Source organism: Ciconia boyciana, chromosome 11 (assembly GCF_034638445.1).
Source record: "Ciconia boyciana chromosome 11, ASM3463844v1, whole genome shotgun sequence".
Classification (NCBI taxonomy): domain Eukaryota; kingdom Metazoa; phylum Chordata; class Aves; order Ciconiiformes; family Ciconiidae; genus Ciconia; species Ciconia boyciana.
In genome coordinates, this window is record NC_132944.1 from 23,241,132 (window position 1) to 23,255,107 (window position 13,976).

General features: G+C 39.5%; 1 protein-coding gene across 8 annotated transcripts in view; it reads right to left on the reverse strand.

Moving 5' to 3' along the window:
• CCDC66 (coiled-coil domain containing 66) overlaps positions 1-9,081 on the reverse strand; it is a 26,006-nt gene extending 16,925 nt beyond the window's left edge. For 2 of the 8 annotated variants that reach the window (XM_072876397.1, XM_072876396.1), the window contains exons 1-8: positions 8,193-8,331; positions 7,228-7,292; positions 4,852-4,874; positions 3,613-4,033; positions 2,584-2,716; positions 2,308-2,411; positions 1,229-1,353; positions 279-455 (exon numbers count right to left, since the gene is read on the reverse strand). In XM_072876397.1, the coding sequence (XP_072732498.1) occupies positions 279-455; positions 1,229-1,353; positions 2,308-2,411; positions 2,584-2,716; positions 3,613-4,033; positions 4,852-4,874; positions 7,228-7,292; positions 8,193-8,203 (1,059 nt within the window). In that variant the 5' untranslated portion in view covers positions 8,204-8,331. Of the gene's footprint in view, positions 1-278; positions 456-1,228; positions 1,354-2,307; positions 2,412-2,583; positions 2,717-3,612; positions 4,034-4,851; positions 4,941-6,017; positions 6,089-7,227; positions 7,293-7,941; positions 8,076-8,192; positions 8,332-8,948 lie in introns of those variants that run through there. The other 6 variants (XM_072876402.1, XM_072876403.1, XM_072876399.1 and 3 more) reach the window with 6 other exon arrangements.
• Between the last annotated feature and the right edge of the window lie 4,895 nt (positions 9,082-13,976).

The window sequence follows — 13,976 nt, forward strand, 5'->3', positions numbered from 1 at the left end:
GATAGAGAAGTGGGAACCTATTTCTTTAACGCATACTTAAAAGCTAAGTAACACTTCAGCTCACACCTCTAGTACTGTTCCTCTCATCAGCCTTGAAAATGCTCAGTCTTCAAAGCATCAATATTTTGATAAACATTCATTCAGACAATTCTCTAGATAGAGCAAAAAGGTCTACTGAATTATTCTGGTTTAAAAGAACTACTGAAGATAGACATCTGTTGTCAATAAATAAGTAAAAAAAAAACCCCCAAACCACTGCATGCAATTTAAAATCTTACCCCTAAAACAAATGCTGTGCAATTGACAGCTGGTAAGTCAGAGGAACTGAAATCAGAAGACTGCCCAGCTGGAGCACTTGAAACATTCAGTGGAGCTTTATTAGCCTCTGTGATTAAAGCAGTTGTGCAGACACAGTTTTCCTTAGTGGTAATAATTGAGTCAGCTGGAAGCACTGTCTGCAAATAAAGTGACCACTGTTGTTTAAGACTTGATTTATTTAGCTCACCTGTTTTGTTTGTATTAAATCGCCTTTATCATATAATAAACAAGTAAATTATACTTCTAGAACCTGCTATTCATGAAAACTTCAGCCAAAACTTGTAACTAAGCATCTCATATCCAGTATCTCTTAATTATGTAGATTGAAACAAATTCTTATGGGGCAGAGTGGTAACTTTTCTAGGAATGCTGAATATGCCACAAAAAAAAGCAATATACAGCCCTAACTTCTGTTTAACAGCAATCAGTTTCACTGGAGAAGCGGTCTCATCTAATGTATTTATCTGACGCAGCATTTTCAGAGTGACAGATGACTTTTTAAAAAGGCAGGTTAGAGTAAAAGTCAAATTGCTGTGCTTATTATCTAAGCAATCAAATACATATGACAGCTCATGAACAATGTAAGTCATTATATAACCAGGAATCACATTTGAGACTATTCCTCAAAACAGAACTAGAAAAGATTTATACCTTTCAGTTAGGAATCAACATGGAAGGACAGGAATGGGTTGCACATGCTAAAAAGATCTTAACTTGTGAAGCTACAAATTGGAGCAATAGGTAAGTGTGAAACCAGGACTTGCAGCAATTCATGCCATGAAAGAGCTTAAAGTGACCACTGAGACTGGATTTGTACAGAAAAGAAAATCCTGTATTAATTAAAAGTTGAACAGTTCTGGAACAGTGCTGTGGAAACTGCATGCTCTTGTGTGTTTATTGATGGCCTTACCTTATCTGGGTCAGCTGTTTCCACTTTCTCTTTATGGGCTTTATTATTGCCAGGTTTTGCCCAGAAATAACCCACCTCTCCCTCCAAAGTTTCTTTCAGTTTCTTCTTCAGCGCTACCTGTTCATCTTCCAAAAAACCAAACTCTAGTAAGAGTTCCTAATACAGACATGTAGCAGTTTAAGGAAAAAAAAAAAAGCAGCAATGCATGTCTACTCTGTAATTTTGATTGTAAAATGGACTACAAGAGTAAGTCACCATTGTCTGACTAATCAGCCTAAACATGACTTTGCTCTTAAGAGGATGGCAGCTGAGTCTTTGTCCAGAGGTGTAGAAGTATTTGGGGAATCTCCCTGAGAAGACTACAAAACACTGAAGGCTTATCAATGTCCCAGGGGAAGAGGGAAAACTAACAGAAATAACCAAGTATATAAATTCTCCCCATTTTATTATACCAGTCTTGGACTGCTGTAATGTTATTAAAACCAATGGAGCTATACATGGAAGCTACTGACAATGCAGAATCAAACCCTGAAACCAGATGGTCTACACCCAAGTTGAAAACAAAACACAACACTCCTGCGTATGAATCATAAAAAGCTTCATCGTCAGAGCAAATTTACTACTGCGTTAAACATTTTTATTTTTCTACAGAGATTTCCCTTGGCTGGTAACGGGGCAGGACTGCAAACTGTTTCAAGTTCAAATTGCAATTTGATATATTCAGTCATGCTTGTAGATTAGGGTGATGCTTTTCCCATTAAAAAACAAATAAATTTGTTAATGATAATGGCTATCAACTACCGGCAGAATGTGACCAAATCGGTGGCAAGTAACTCCTAAAATATGAAGCATAACTGAAAATATTTATTTGGTTAAGAAGCATTTTTGCAAGGTTATAGATAATCTTTGCATAAAATTTTGAAATTCAAGAATCTTCATCTGTCTTGGAGACTAATAAAACTACGTACTTTCCAATTTGTAGCAACTGCACTGATATAAGTAAATTTAAAAGAGCATAAGGAATGCAAAGTTTCTTGGCATCCCGAGTGTAATAAATGGATCAAAAATATCATAAGTACCTAATTCCTTCTTCCATTGGGTCTTTCTAAAGTCTAATAAGAACTTCTCCCCTTCTCGTTCACCCAAGGTACTAAACATGTCAGCAGGTTTCCACGAATCCTTTCTAGAGAAAAGGAGGGAGAAAAAAAAAATAATTTTACCTGAAAAGCTAATCTGTTAATTTTAAAGGTAACTTTTTAATTAGTATTTATAAAGATTCTACTATGATTAAGAATTACAATACGAATCTTTATTGGAGATACTGTTTTTGTAGACAATAACACAGATCTACATACGTAACTTTCTGTCCTGGCTGTGCATATGCTTCTTGTTTCCTGCTTGAATCGGAGTTAGCTTCATCTGGAACAGGTGAAACTTCACAAGCTTTTGGGAGCAACACTATGTTTTCCTCTGATGCCTCATTAGTAGCTGTGGTAGAATATAAATAAATACAAATATATAAAAATATATATATATGACCACTAAACTTTCTTCAGCATTGAGTAAATACTTTAAGAACAGCAGCAATTTGCAAATTCCCCACTATTTAACAAAACTGTTTTCAGCCCTGCTTGTATGGTTAAAGCATGTAAGTTACCATGTCACAGGGTATTTTTTGAATGATAGACCTACAGTAAACACTATTCTTGGCTAAGAGCTCAGACTTTGGGACTCTAATTACTTAATTGCAGCATGTCTTGTCCTTGGTGGCAAAGAGCTGACCACCTCCATAAGTCCACAAACAGGAGTAAGGATGTAATACAAGAAGATATGCAATAGTTCTTATGCTTCTGAGTAGAAGAATTGAAAAAAAAAAATACTATTCAACAGTAATATTACAGTTAGGCAAAAAGATACACGTACATCTTTGGGCCAGAGGAAAATGGTACTACTGCTCAAGACACATAGCAAAACCTGAACTCTTCACAAAACCAGAAAGGCCTATCTCTTTGAGGTACTGCTTTTTTTCAAACTCCTAACTGTAACGGTACAGTGCAGTTCTACTATGTTTTTTCCCCCAATGTAAACTGGTTCCTTTTTTGCATGAAATATTGATAGAATTGCTTGCTGTTTTGCTCGTCAAAGTACTGAATACTATCAAGCAATCCTTAGTTTTTACTGTTAAAATTATCAAATGCTTGGTTCCTAACAGTAACAGGCAATTTCACATCCATAATAGCAAAGAGTATTTTGTCTAAGACCATTAACCATAAGAGTAACATCTCTGCAACCTGCAAATAAACTTAAATTATGAACTCAAAGTTAAGCTTTCACATTTTGCTCTGTTTCCATGAAACTGACTTATTCAACTATCAGTATCTTACCCATTTCCTCTTGCTTTTCATTATGTGTCTCAGAGATGCTTCTAGTTCCTTCTTTTACAGTCATCCAAATCTGCTGAAGCTGTTCTTGTGTTAAACACACCAAACTTCTTAGGTCTTCAGCTGATACACATGGGTTTTGAGGTTTCTGTTTACTTTTTTTAACAACATCAGGATTCTCTGAATCGGGATATCTGTTTGTGCTATATCTTTGGAAAATCAAAGAGCGATCTTTAGTTCCGGCTTCATGTGAAGGGTGTTTAGTAACTTGCAGTTTTTCACCTTTTGTCATTGATAAGCTTGATTCACTCCTTGGTTTTGTTAAGTTTTCCTGCTTGATACAAGCATTTTGTGTCGACCTCAGGACATGCCCAGTATGCCTTATTCTCAATGCCTGCTTAGGTACTCTGGCTTTATTACCCATCTGTTAAAGCAATAAGATTTCACCATATATTAAATAAGGAAATAGATGTGCATGGGTAACAAACGAAAACAAGATTGAAGCAACAAGTAAACTAAGTGTCATTTTTCTTCTCTGTTACATCAACAGAAACTAACTCAGTATAAACTAATGAAGTATCTTCCTGAGTACTAGAAATAGCTTGGAAGAGAATACAGCACCTGAATTTGAATATTTAAAAATGACAGTATGAAAAATAACTTTATGTAGCATAACATTTAAAAGAATTAATAAACATTAATTCTGCTTTTCTTTGGTGTTTCTGAAGCCTGGCTTCAAACAGCTATATGTTTTCACCATACAGCCACTATTACTTCCATCTTGATTTTCCCGTTCTGTACTAAAGTTTTATCCTTTTCAAGGTCCTTGATGCACACATGTAATTATCTCCTATGTACTGAGCTGTTTTTCTGCTTTCTTTCCTTCCCCAACCCACTGCATTCCAGTTTACTCAGAGACAACCTCTATGACTAATTTGGAACTAAAATGCACTTCAGAATGCCTTTAAGGTCTCTGTAAGTTCTGATTTAGATGATTCCCCGTGCTGCTGTAACTTCTTGGCAAAGTAAACTAAAGCATTTTGCAAAGGTAAAAGTAGTCATAGAACTTTTAATTCATCCTTTTTAACAGCTATTATGAATCTGAGAAATACATATTTATCTTTCATAAACATCATTGATTACAAGTATTTAGACAGTTCAAATGTGTTCCCAAATTTCTGTGTTAACAAATTAAGTAGTGAATTTGTGTACTCTAACCAAAAAAGTCATTTTTCCACTTACCTTCATTGCAGGCTTTGATTTATCTTTTGGGAAACAAATGCAAACATATGAGAGACGTATTTAAGAACAACTTCCTCCTGAAAAACACTCTTGAGAAATTAATAAACTGTTACATTCATCTCATTTTTGTAAGGCAGGGAGAAAGTACTTTCCCCATAACATCTGCCCCAATTATATTATTTTACTTGGTTTTTTATTTCAGTATACACACTTCAAAAGTATGTTGGGAAAACAAATTAGATATATTTCAGTAACTACTTCCAGTTTTATATACATCTAATAAAATTATTGTGTAAGTTTGATCCTCCCCTGCTATTCGTTGTGTTTCTGAGAGAGCCCTGCAGTAATGGCTATTTTTAATTGTTTGTATTTTGTGATTTTTCAGTTTGCTTTCTGTGTCACATCCTTCCAGGACAGTCCCTGCATCCAACCCCATCTTACTACACGATGTTATCTGTCTCCATCACTGACAGCCTAAAGAAACAATACTTGCATAATCACACCATCCATTATTGTGCCCCTTACCTACACCCTGAAATACTCTTCAGTCTTTTAACCCAAATCCTAGAGGATGCACAGAAGTGTAGTGGTCTCAAAAATAATATTAAGTACTATGTTTAATATAATACTTATTAATAAAGAATATTATAATATTAATAGAGGGAATGTGGTACTCAACACAAGGAATCCTGCACATATGGCTAGTGGAAAAAGGGGAGAAAATAGTAGGGATCATATTTTAGTGGAACACATCTGTTGGAAACAAGGCCTCTCCAGCTGCACTATGCGATTATTGCTCTGGCAGTGGTTGTTGCACATTCTGCACTGGTAGCACCTATACTTTTCTTTTTTTTTTTTGCATTACCAATTAAAGACATTGGGGAACACTGTTCTTAAAGTCTGCAAAACTACACTATTAATAGTTTCCAACCTAGTTGAACATTTTAAAATTTGGGAGAAAGCTAAATTGTTGTCTTGTAGAGACAGGCATTAAATCCTGAACCATCTTGATAATGTTTCAGTAGTTAGGGTGTTCTGCAGCTGTCTCTATCACTGGGTTCTCAAGCATTCAACGCTCATGTGAGTAGGTAAGAATCACTTTTTGACTTCTTTCTGGCTATTCAGAAATTAAATAAGGTGGGATTCTACGTGCTATGCAAACCCACCTTCTCTGTGGAAAGGAGAAACAAACACAAATAGGGTCTTCGCCATCATAGTGGGGAGATACATAATGGGGAACTCCAAAGTGCTGCTTATGGGTTATTTTCTTTGGGTTTTTTTTCTGTGTAAAAGAGAAACAACTATCTCAACTATCTTAAGCTACTACAGAATAATCCTACTTTAGCCCCTAAGACTGTGAGCAGTATTTGACAGCGCAGAAAACTGAAATTCAGAAGTAATACGATTTGATGCAATTTTTGACACAATTCAATTCAAGGAAGTACTGCTTATATCAGTTGTATAAACGTGTTAATTCCTGAAGAAGGCTGCTTGTTCAAGGCTAGTTCAAAGTCAAAGATAACGCTTTATCTTAGAGCACTCTGGAATGTACACTGTCCCTACCCAGCTGATGATGTTAACGATGGCTGGAAAAAGTGAAAGCTGTAGCACTGCTGTTTTAGAGGTGTTGCAAGGTTTTGTTTCTAGTGGACTGGTATTCCTTACTGACTCAAAGTATCCCATAATGCCTCATCACACAGCTGTCTGGTAAATGCAGAAAATGAAATATAATTTAGAGGGCATTAAATGGAGAATTTCTGTATCCTGACTGCTATGTAGAACAGTTAGGGAAAGTGGACTTGTGTTTGTAAAGAAACGTATGTCTGACAAATCACAAAAATAGAATTTATTAAAGGTTAATTATGAACACAGACTGGAAAAGTTGACCTCAGATGGTAGTAATGAGATCTGGCCTAAATAAACTGCTTACTGAAAATTATAAACATCAACTGCCAAACAGTAAAGCTGCTCTAATGTCAGAAATGTGACTGTAATGATGTAATTTGTGTAAATTAAGCAGAGAGCTATTAGGTCTCTTTCCTTGGTAAGTAAGGTGCTATAAAGTTACAGAAATTCTCAAGTTATGTCAGTCAATATATAATAGTACTTAACGTTTTTTTATTAATGGAGAGACAAGCTGTAAAGAGTCAAGACTATTTGCCAGCTGTTCACCAGTGGACAGACTACTCAGAAGTTCAGTATCAACCTAGACCACTAACAAGCTGGTGGGAAAGAGGACGTCTAAACACCAATGCACAACTATTCTTCCTAATTTGAAAAATATTTCAATAAAGCTGTGCTTCATATTGCTTGGATTTTAAGTTTAACTTCAAGAAGCTTTAAAGATTACTTGAGATAAATGATTTTAAAAAATACCAGAAGAAGCCAAAATTAGCCTAGGCTTTCCATCCAACACTTCAGTTTCAAGCTTCAGTCCATCTCTGCAAAATGAGAGAGAAAGGGGAATCTGAAATATTAAGTAATCTGACAATGGTAAGATTTTTACATTAATAACAAGGTCAATTGCACTTAATTATAACACTGTTTTTACTGTTGCACCCAAACGCTTTTCTTTCTTCCATGCATTATTTTGGGAAATCTAATATGAAGACTGATGTTCAAAATAACGCTTATCTTTTAAAAAAAAAAAAAGATCTAACACATGTAAAGCTCGCAGGCAACTTTCTAATTAACATGGCAGCACAGAAGTGCTCGAAGCTGTAATTCTAGCCGTTCGGGTAGCATACGGCAGCTAAGCCGAGCCCAGCACCTATTCTTCCCCGCAGACGCCTCGCGGCGGCGGGCGGCGCGGGGCAGGATGCAAGGAACGCCGGCGGCGGGGCCGCGGGAGCGGTTCGGGTCCTGGCGCGGCCAGCCCGCCGCGGGCAGACGGGCGCCGTTCGCCCCCGCCCCTTGCCGCCGCGCTGGGTCGGCCCTTCCCCGCCTGGAGGGAACGCGACCGGCTGGGCCCGAAAGCTGCTCAGCCGAACGGGTGGTACCGGCGGTCCTCTCATACCGCTGAGTACCTCATCCCCCTGAACCGCTTTCCAGACCGCCTCCCGAGGCCCTCCGAGAGAAGGCTCTGCTAACCCCTCGGCTCTGTCACGCAGCTCGCTCCCGTTACCAGCGCCTGGGCCGCGAGGCACTAAGCGCCTTAACGCCGGCGCGCCGCGGGACTCCCCACAGAGCCGCGGCACCGGCCCGCTGCGCGGGGAAGGCCGGGCACGTTCCCGGGCCGTGAGGGGCGGGGACCGTCCCTTCCCGGATAGGGCCGCGTCCCAGCCGCTGTGAGTGGCTCTCGCTGCCAGCCCAGCGAGTCCCTTCCTCCCCTCCCGCCTCACCCCAGATTCATGGCTCTGCCCGGCTGCGAGCGCGGCGGCGGAGGCTGAGGCTGAGGAGACGCGCGGCAGCAGCGCGCACCGCCCGCGCACTGTGTACAGCTGTTGCCGGCCCCGCGCAAGGAGGCGGGAGGCGATAGGCTTTCCGCGGAGCCGCGGCTTTGCCAATGGGCTCTTCGCACACTGCGGGGTCCGCCGCAGCGAGGCGTTGTGGGGGATGGAGTCCCGCGCCCCGGAGATTTAGCACAACGCCCCCGCCGCGGCCCACGGCCTCGCCGAGGGTGTGCGGCAGTTACCGGGGGTCGTGCCCGCGCTCAAGCGGCTGCGGAGGGAGGAGGGGAGAGAGGGAGCGCCACAGCGGGTGGGGGAGGGGCGGGGGCCCGGCTCTGCGGCGGCCGCTTTTCCTGGGAGGGTGACTACTTCTCGCTCGCCTTTTCTTTTTTTTTTTTTTTTTTTTCCTCTGGTGTGGTTTTGACAAAGCAAACCAGGTAGGGAAGAGGGGCGTGTGGCCGAAGGCGGGGGAAGCAACGGCTGAACGGCTGTCGGCGGGCGGTCTGCGCGAGGCGGTGGGGGGCTTCCCCCGCCGCCGGGTGCCCCGGCATCTCGTCAGGAGAGGAGCCGTGCGAGGCGGGAGGTGGCTGAGGCGGGAGGGCGGGAGTCGGCCGGACAGCCGGCCGGGCGGGAGCGAGCCTCTGCGGGCGGCTCTGCCGGAGGCGCCGGGCGAGGGCCGTCTCCTCGTAGGGCGTTTTTGCTCCTTACCTCCCGCTGTCTTTCCGGGTGGTTCTGTGCAGCAGGCTCCTTGGGGCGTGCTGTGCCTTGGGCTGCTGAAGCGGGTTCTGCACGACAGCCCTGTTGAACTTGGCGACTCGGCCCTCGTCGCTGTCTGTGGCGGGTTTCCCAGGCCGCTGAAGGTGGCGGTGGGTATCCGTGGTCCGTTCGTCAGGTCGTAGGAGCTGAATATTAAGCGCCGTCCAGTCCGTTGTTCTGTAGGTACAGCTTCTGGAATAATTCTGGCATGTAAACGTGCAAATTAAATGAATCTACGTTTTGCCTCAGTTTTAGGAGGAACATCTTCGCTGTTTGTAAGGAGGATTTGGCTGTGTTAAAGAGTATCGTCAGAGTCAATAAAATGCTTCAGAGCCCGTTCAGATCTTTTACTATTCAAGATGGCATTATAAGCTTACACTTAAAGCCAAATGCCTACTGAAATCCTTCATTTCAAAGGACATTAAGACCTTAAGACTTGTCTTGAATAGTGTTGCTTCTAGGTGTAGTGAATTTTGCCCGGCCAAAGGTACCATATACCTAGGGGCGGATCCTGTAGCGCTTACTCCAGCTGACAGTAATAGAAGTTTTGCCCTTTTGAGACTACAAAGAAAACAAATAAGCAGTAACAGAGAAACAGACAATGAGGCCAAGTTTAATGTGTACACAAAATCTGTTCTCTGCCACGCTATCTGAACTGCTTTGTTTGTATAAAATTAATGTCAGTCATCAGACAAAATTATGTCTTTTTTCAGATATTGCTTCACAGTTGTTTATATGGTTTTTATTGATTGATACATCAGCTTTGAACGTTTCATTTGGGGACTAGAACAAGGGAGGAAAAGAAAATAAAATCCAGAGTTTTCTCAGTAATGCACTACGTAAGAAGCCCTGTGAAGCACAGTACGTACAAGATATGTTGTTGATAACTGCTGCCATTTTTGGTGGCCTTATATCAGTGTCTCTGAATCTCTTACTCTCTGAGTCTCCCTGGGACATCATCAAGAATAACCTCTGAACATTAATTTGTCTAGCTGATATATTGTAGGATTATCATTAAGTCCAGGAATGAAAATTTGATACAAATGAGACAAAATGAAAGAACACATGCTTATCAAAGTCTGTTGAACAATGCTTTCCCACAACAACATTGAAATCGGGATCTTATACATCAGGAAGGACATCGTCTGTTTAATTTGGATGAAGACATTTCCAACAGGCACCGTGTGTCTTCTTATCTACTGTCCAAGAATAGCAATTTTTGTAGTGTTCCATACAGCAACTTTTAATTTTCTTGTCTTATTAACCTGGTCCCAGAAATACTGCTTTAAACTATACCCTTTTAATTAATGCAGCTTCTTTTTTTTTTTTTTTAAATTTAATGGAGCGCTAGTGTTTTGGGTTTTTTTCCCAGATACTTGAGTTAGTTAGTATTCATATTGCTAACCTTTCAGTATACATCTTTTCCTATTTCTTTCTTTTTTTTTGTGGGGTCTCTGTTGGTATTCCTAATGCCTTCTAATTAACTTAACAGTGTTATATACCGATAAATTATGTTCTGATAGTTCCCTCAAAACACTCAAGGTGTTAAAAAACCCTTAACCTTACCCTATTTCTTTCACCATCCTGCTTCTCCCAAAACTTAATTCATTGAAATGTAGCATTACCATGAAGAGACTAAATCCTAGTTTCCTGCAGACAATCACCTCTTTGCTAGAGGAGATACAGAAGACTGAAGCATTTTCTTCTTCCTAGTCAGCTTGCAGTGTCCACAATCTCTCTCAAAACATTGTGTCTGTAATAAGCAGCTTTTCACTTTCATGAATCTCGTATCCCTGATTTCATCCCAACTGTATGTATCTGGTCACAGTGTGATATGAGCTGCAAGAGAATGGTTTTTTATGATGAGCCTGACATGACTAGCTACGCGATTTTCACTGGTAATTTCCTTCTCATTTACTCATCTCACTTTTTCTGGACCAATCATGGCCAAGCAAAAGAAAGGGAGAGTGGGCACTAAATCATTCTTCACGATTTTGAAATTTATATTTCATTCCCTGCTTCACAATGGATTTCCTAAATTAATAGATTTCTATTATACTTGCAGTATTTTAACTAATACAGCCAACCACACCTGTCTCCTGATTTTTGTTTGAGACAGCAGGTGGCAATGTAGTTTCAAGCATCTCTCCAAAAGCTTAACTTTGTCATACAGAAAATCATCTTGTAAGGACTCTAAACCCATTTTTTTTTCTGAAACAAGTTTAACAGTCCATTTGGATTTCTTTTTATTTTAATTTTTTATAAATAAAACATCAGTGTTTTGCTAGACAAGTGTGAAAACAGGTTCTTTCAAAAAGCTGATAGTAGTTGATCAAATGCTGCTATCTGAAGCTGTAAATAAAACTAATTTTTAAATTATGTACCTGCCAATGTACTCTACAGCCTGCTCTTTTATCAAGATGTCCACAGAAATGGTAAGGCTGTTTTTCTGTTCATAGTGAACCTTTCCTGAGGTGTCCAGGATGATATCAGAATTAAGATTAAATAGTCCTTTTAATGCAAATCACAGTGGTTCCAGGACTTGGGGAAAAAACAGTACTATTCTAGTCTTTGTCTACAAGTTAAGACCATCTAGAAAACTTGTTCTACACGTATGGAACTGCAGGTTCCAGAATGGGACAGGGATGAGGGGTACAATATGCAGGCTTAATAGGTAATTAATCACAAGTCTGTTTCAAAAAGCCAGCCTAATGCTGAAGAGCAATTCAGATGCTTAAAATCAGGTTGTTGGCTGTAGCATTATGGGTTAGGGGAATGCTTTCAAAGTAACAGAATAAACCTGTCCCCTATATTCCATATTTAGTTCTGTTCTATATTTAATGTTTGTAAATGAATACACCTTAAATGTTACGGAGAATTCCTACATTACAGTAGATTACAGGAAGGCTATAATACAATTGTACTACTACATCACTATTCAGTTTTGATAGCTGCAGAAAATTGATCACTTCTTTGTTTAGGTCATACCAGTTCTACAGTAAACATCTACAGAATCAAGAGTTAATCGCGTGCTAACCACTGTGAGTTGGTAAAACTGAATGTATTTATTTTTGGTATAATTAACAAAAAAGTGTGAATCGGGGAAGCTGGAACAAAGTCACCTTTTTGCCCTCTCTGAATTCATCCTTCATCCCTACTTCCCAATTATATTGCTGGTATGCTGTTTTACTCCTTGTTTTCAGAACTCTTGCCTCCATGCACGGGAGCATTTGCGTAACTTTTAGTCATTGAGATTATTGCTACCCTTTCTGACTTACAGGGAGAAATCAAAATTTTTGCCTTGCTGTATTTGAAGGTCTGGCTAAGAGTTATTAAACTTTAGAATTTTTAAAACCAATTTTTAACCCAAATATTACACCTTATTTGCACAAAATACATGTCTAAGGGCAGCAGAGGCTTGAGGATGAAAAGAGTAAGGCTTGGTTAGTCTAAAGGAAGAAATTTAGTCATTCATCTACTTGTTCAAAAAGAAAAATACCGTATATTTCATCCTGTTGTAGGGCAAAGGAACGTATCGCATGGCCTGTTGATTCACCAAAATCATATCCTCCGGAGACATATTTACATTCACATTTCATTCTGAAGTAAATGTGTATATGTGCACCATGAGACAAAAATGGGGCTTCCTCACTACACAGAGCTTGAGCACATACACTGTTCTGTAAGACTCAAATGGAAGAAAAGTAAAACATATTTAAGTGAGTTCTGTCAGAGAGGAAGGAGTTAACTGGAATGTACCTTTGCTCTTGGTTTGACTAGTAGTCTTATTGTAAATTCAACACATAAAGCATGCAGGTATCTATACTCCTTTTACTCTCTAACTTTAAATTACCTTTGTTGAATTGAACAGGCTGTTGCCCTTTGGTAAGTCTTTTTATATCTGAAGCAGAACTGGTTTGGCTTGCATATAACGTGTCAAATCAATTCTTTAACAGCTACACCATAGATGAAGTTGGCCAAAATAGTTTTCCTTTGTGTACTACTTTATCAAATGCCTGAAAGACTTGCCATTTTTGAAGGATCATATTTTGTTAAGTGCGAGATTTTTATATAATTAAATGCAAATAAGCAGATTGTATTCTGTAAAAAATGTATTGCTTCCATTAATGCACACTTGGGTTTGTATTATCATGAAGGCCAGATAACTTTTTTTTTTTTCTTTCAAACTATCTTGGAAATTTCCTCCTGAAATATCATGTGTCATTCCCACATTAAGAGGCAGAATTCTAAAAATATCCAATATCCCTTGACCGAACTGCAGTTTCACAAGGAGTCCCCATGTAATGTTTATATATTGTGAGAAGGACTGTATCAAAGTATTTGTTTATGAAAGCTGGAGAGGAGAATTACTCTGTCCCGCAGCAGGACAGTTATCTATCTCGCTCTGAGAGTACGTTGTGCACTAATGCTGAGAGTACAGATTTTAAGGCAGTCTAGTTACCTGCAGCCTATACATTGACATACTTTCTTAAATGAGCAAGGAAATCTAACTATCTAGTGGACGTGCTATAATTTAAAATTTTTTTTTGAAGAACCAATAAAGGAGTCTTTTAAGATAAATCCTGCTCTGATATACATTTTTACTTAAGTTTTTTCACCTTTCAATATTTGTTACTATTTTAAATAATGGGAACCTTTCCACTTAAGACAGTTATTCTATTTTGTTTGAAGCGTTTTAGCATAGGTTGTGCCAGGTAGCAGAACTCCAGCCTTAACTTATGGTTTTATCTTCCATGTATCTTTTCACTAGATATGGAATTAATTGCCCCCCACTGCCACACATTTTTGAAATATGTGACTATGGAATCTTCATGTTATCATTAGGCATTTTTGTATTTTGGACTGGATTCTTTAGCCATGCATTCCAAACTCTATGTGGATAATGTATCTATTTATGACATTATGTCTCATTGTATCGACTATATTCTAACTTGCCATGCTTCCATATTATAATTAACT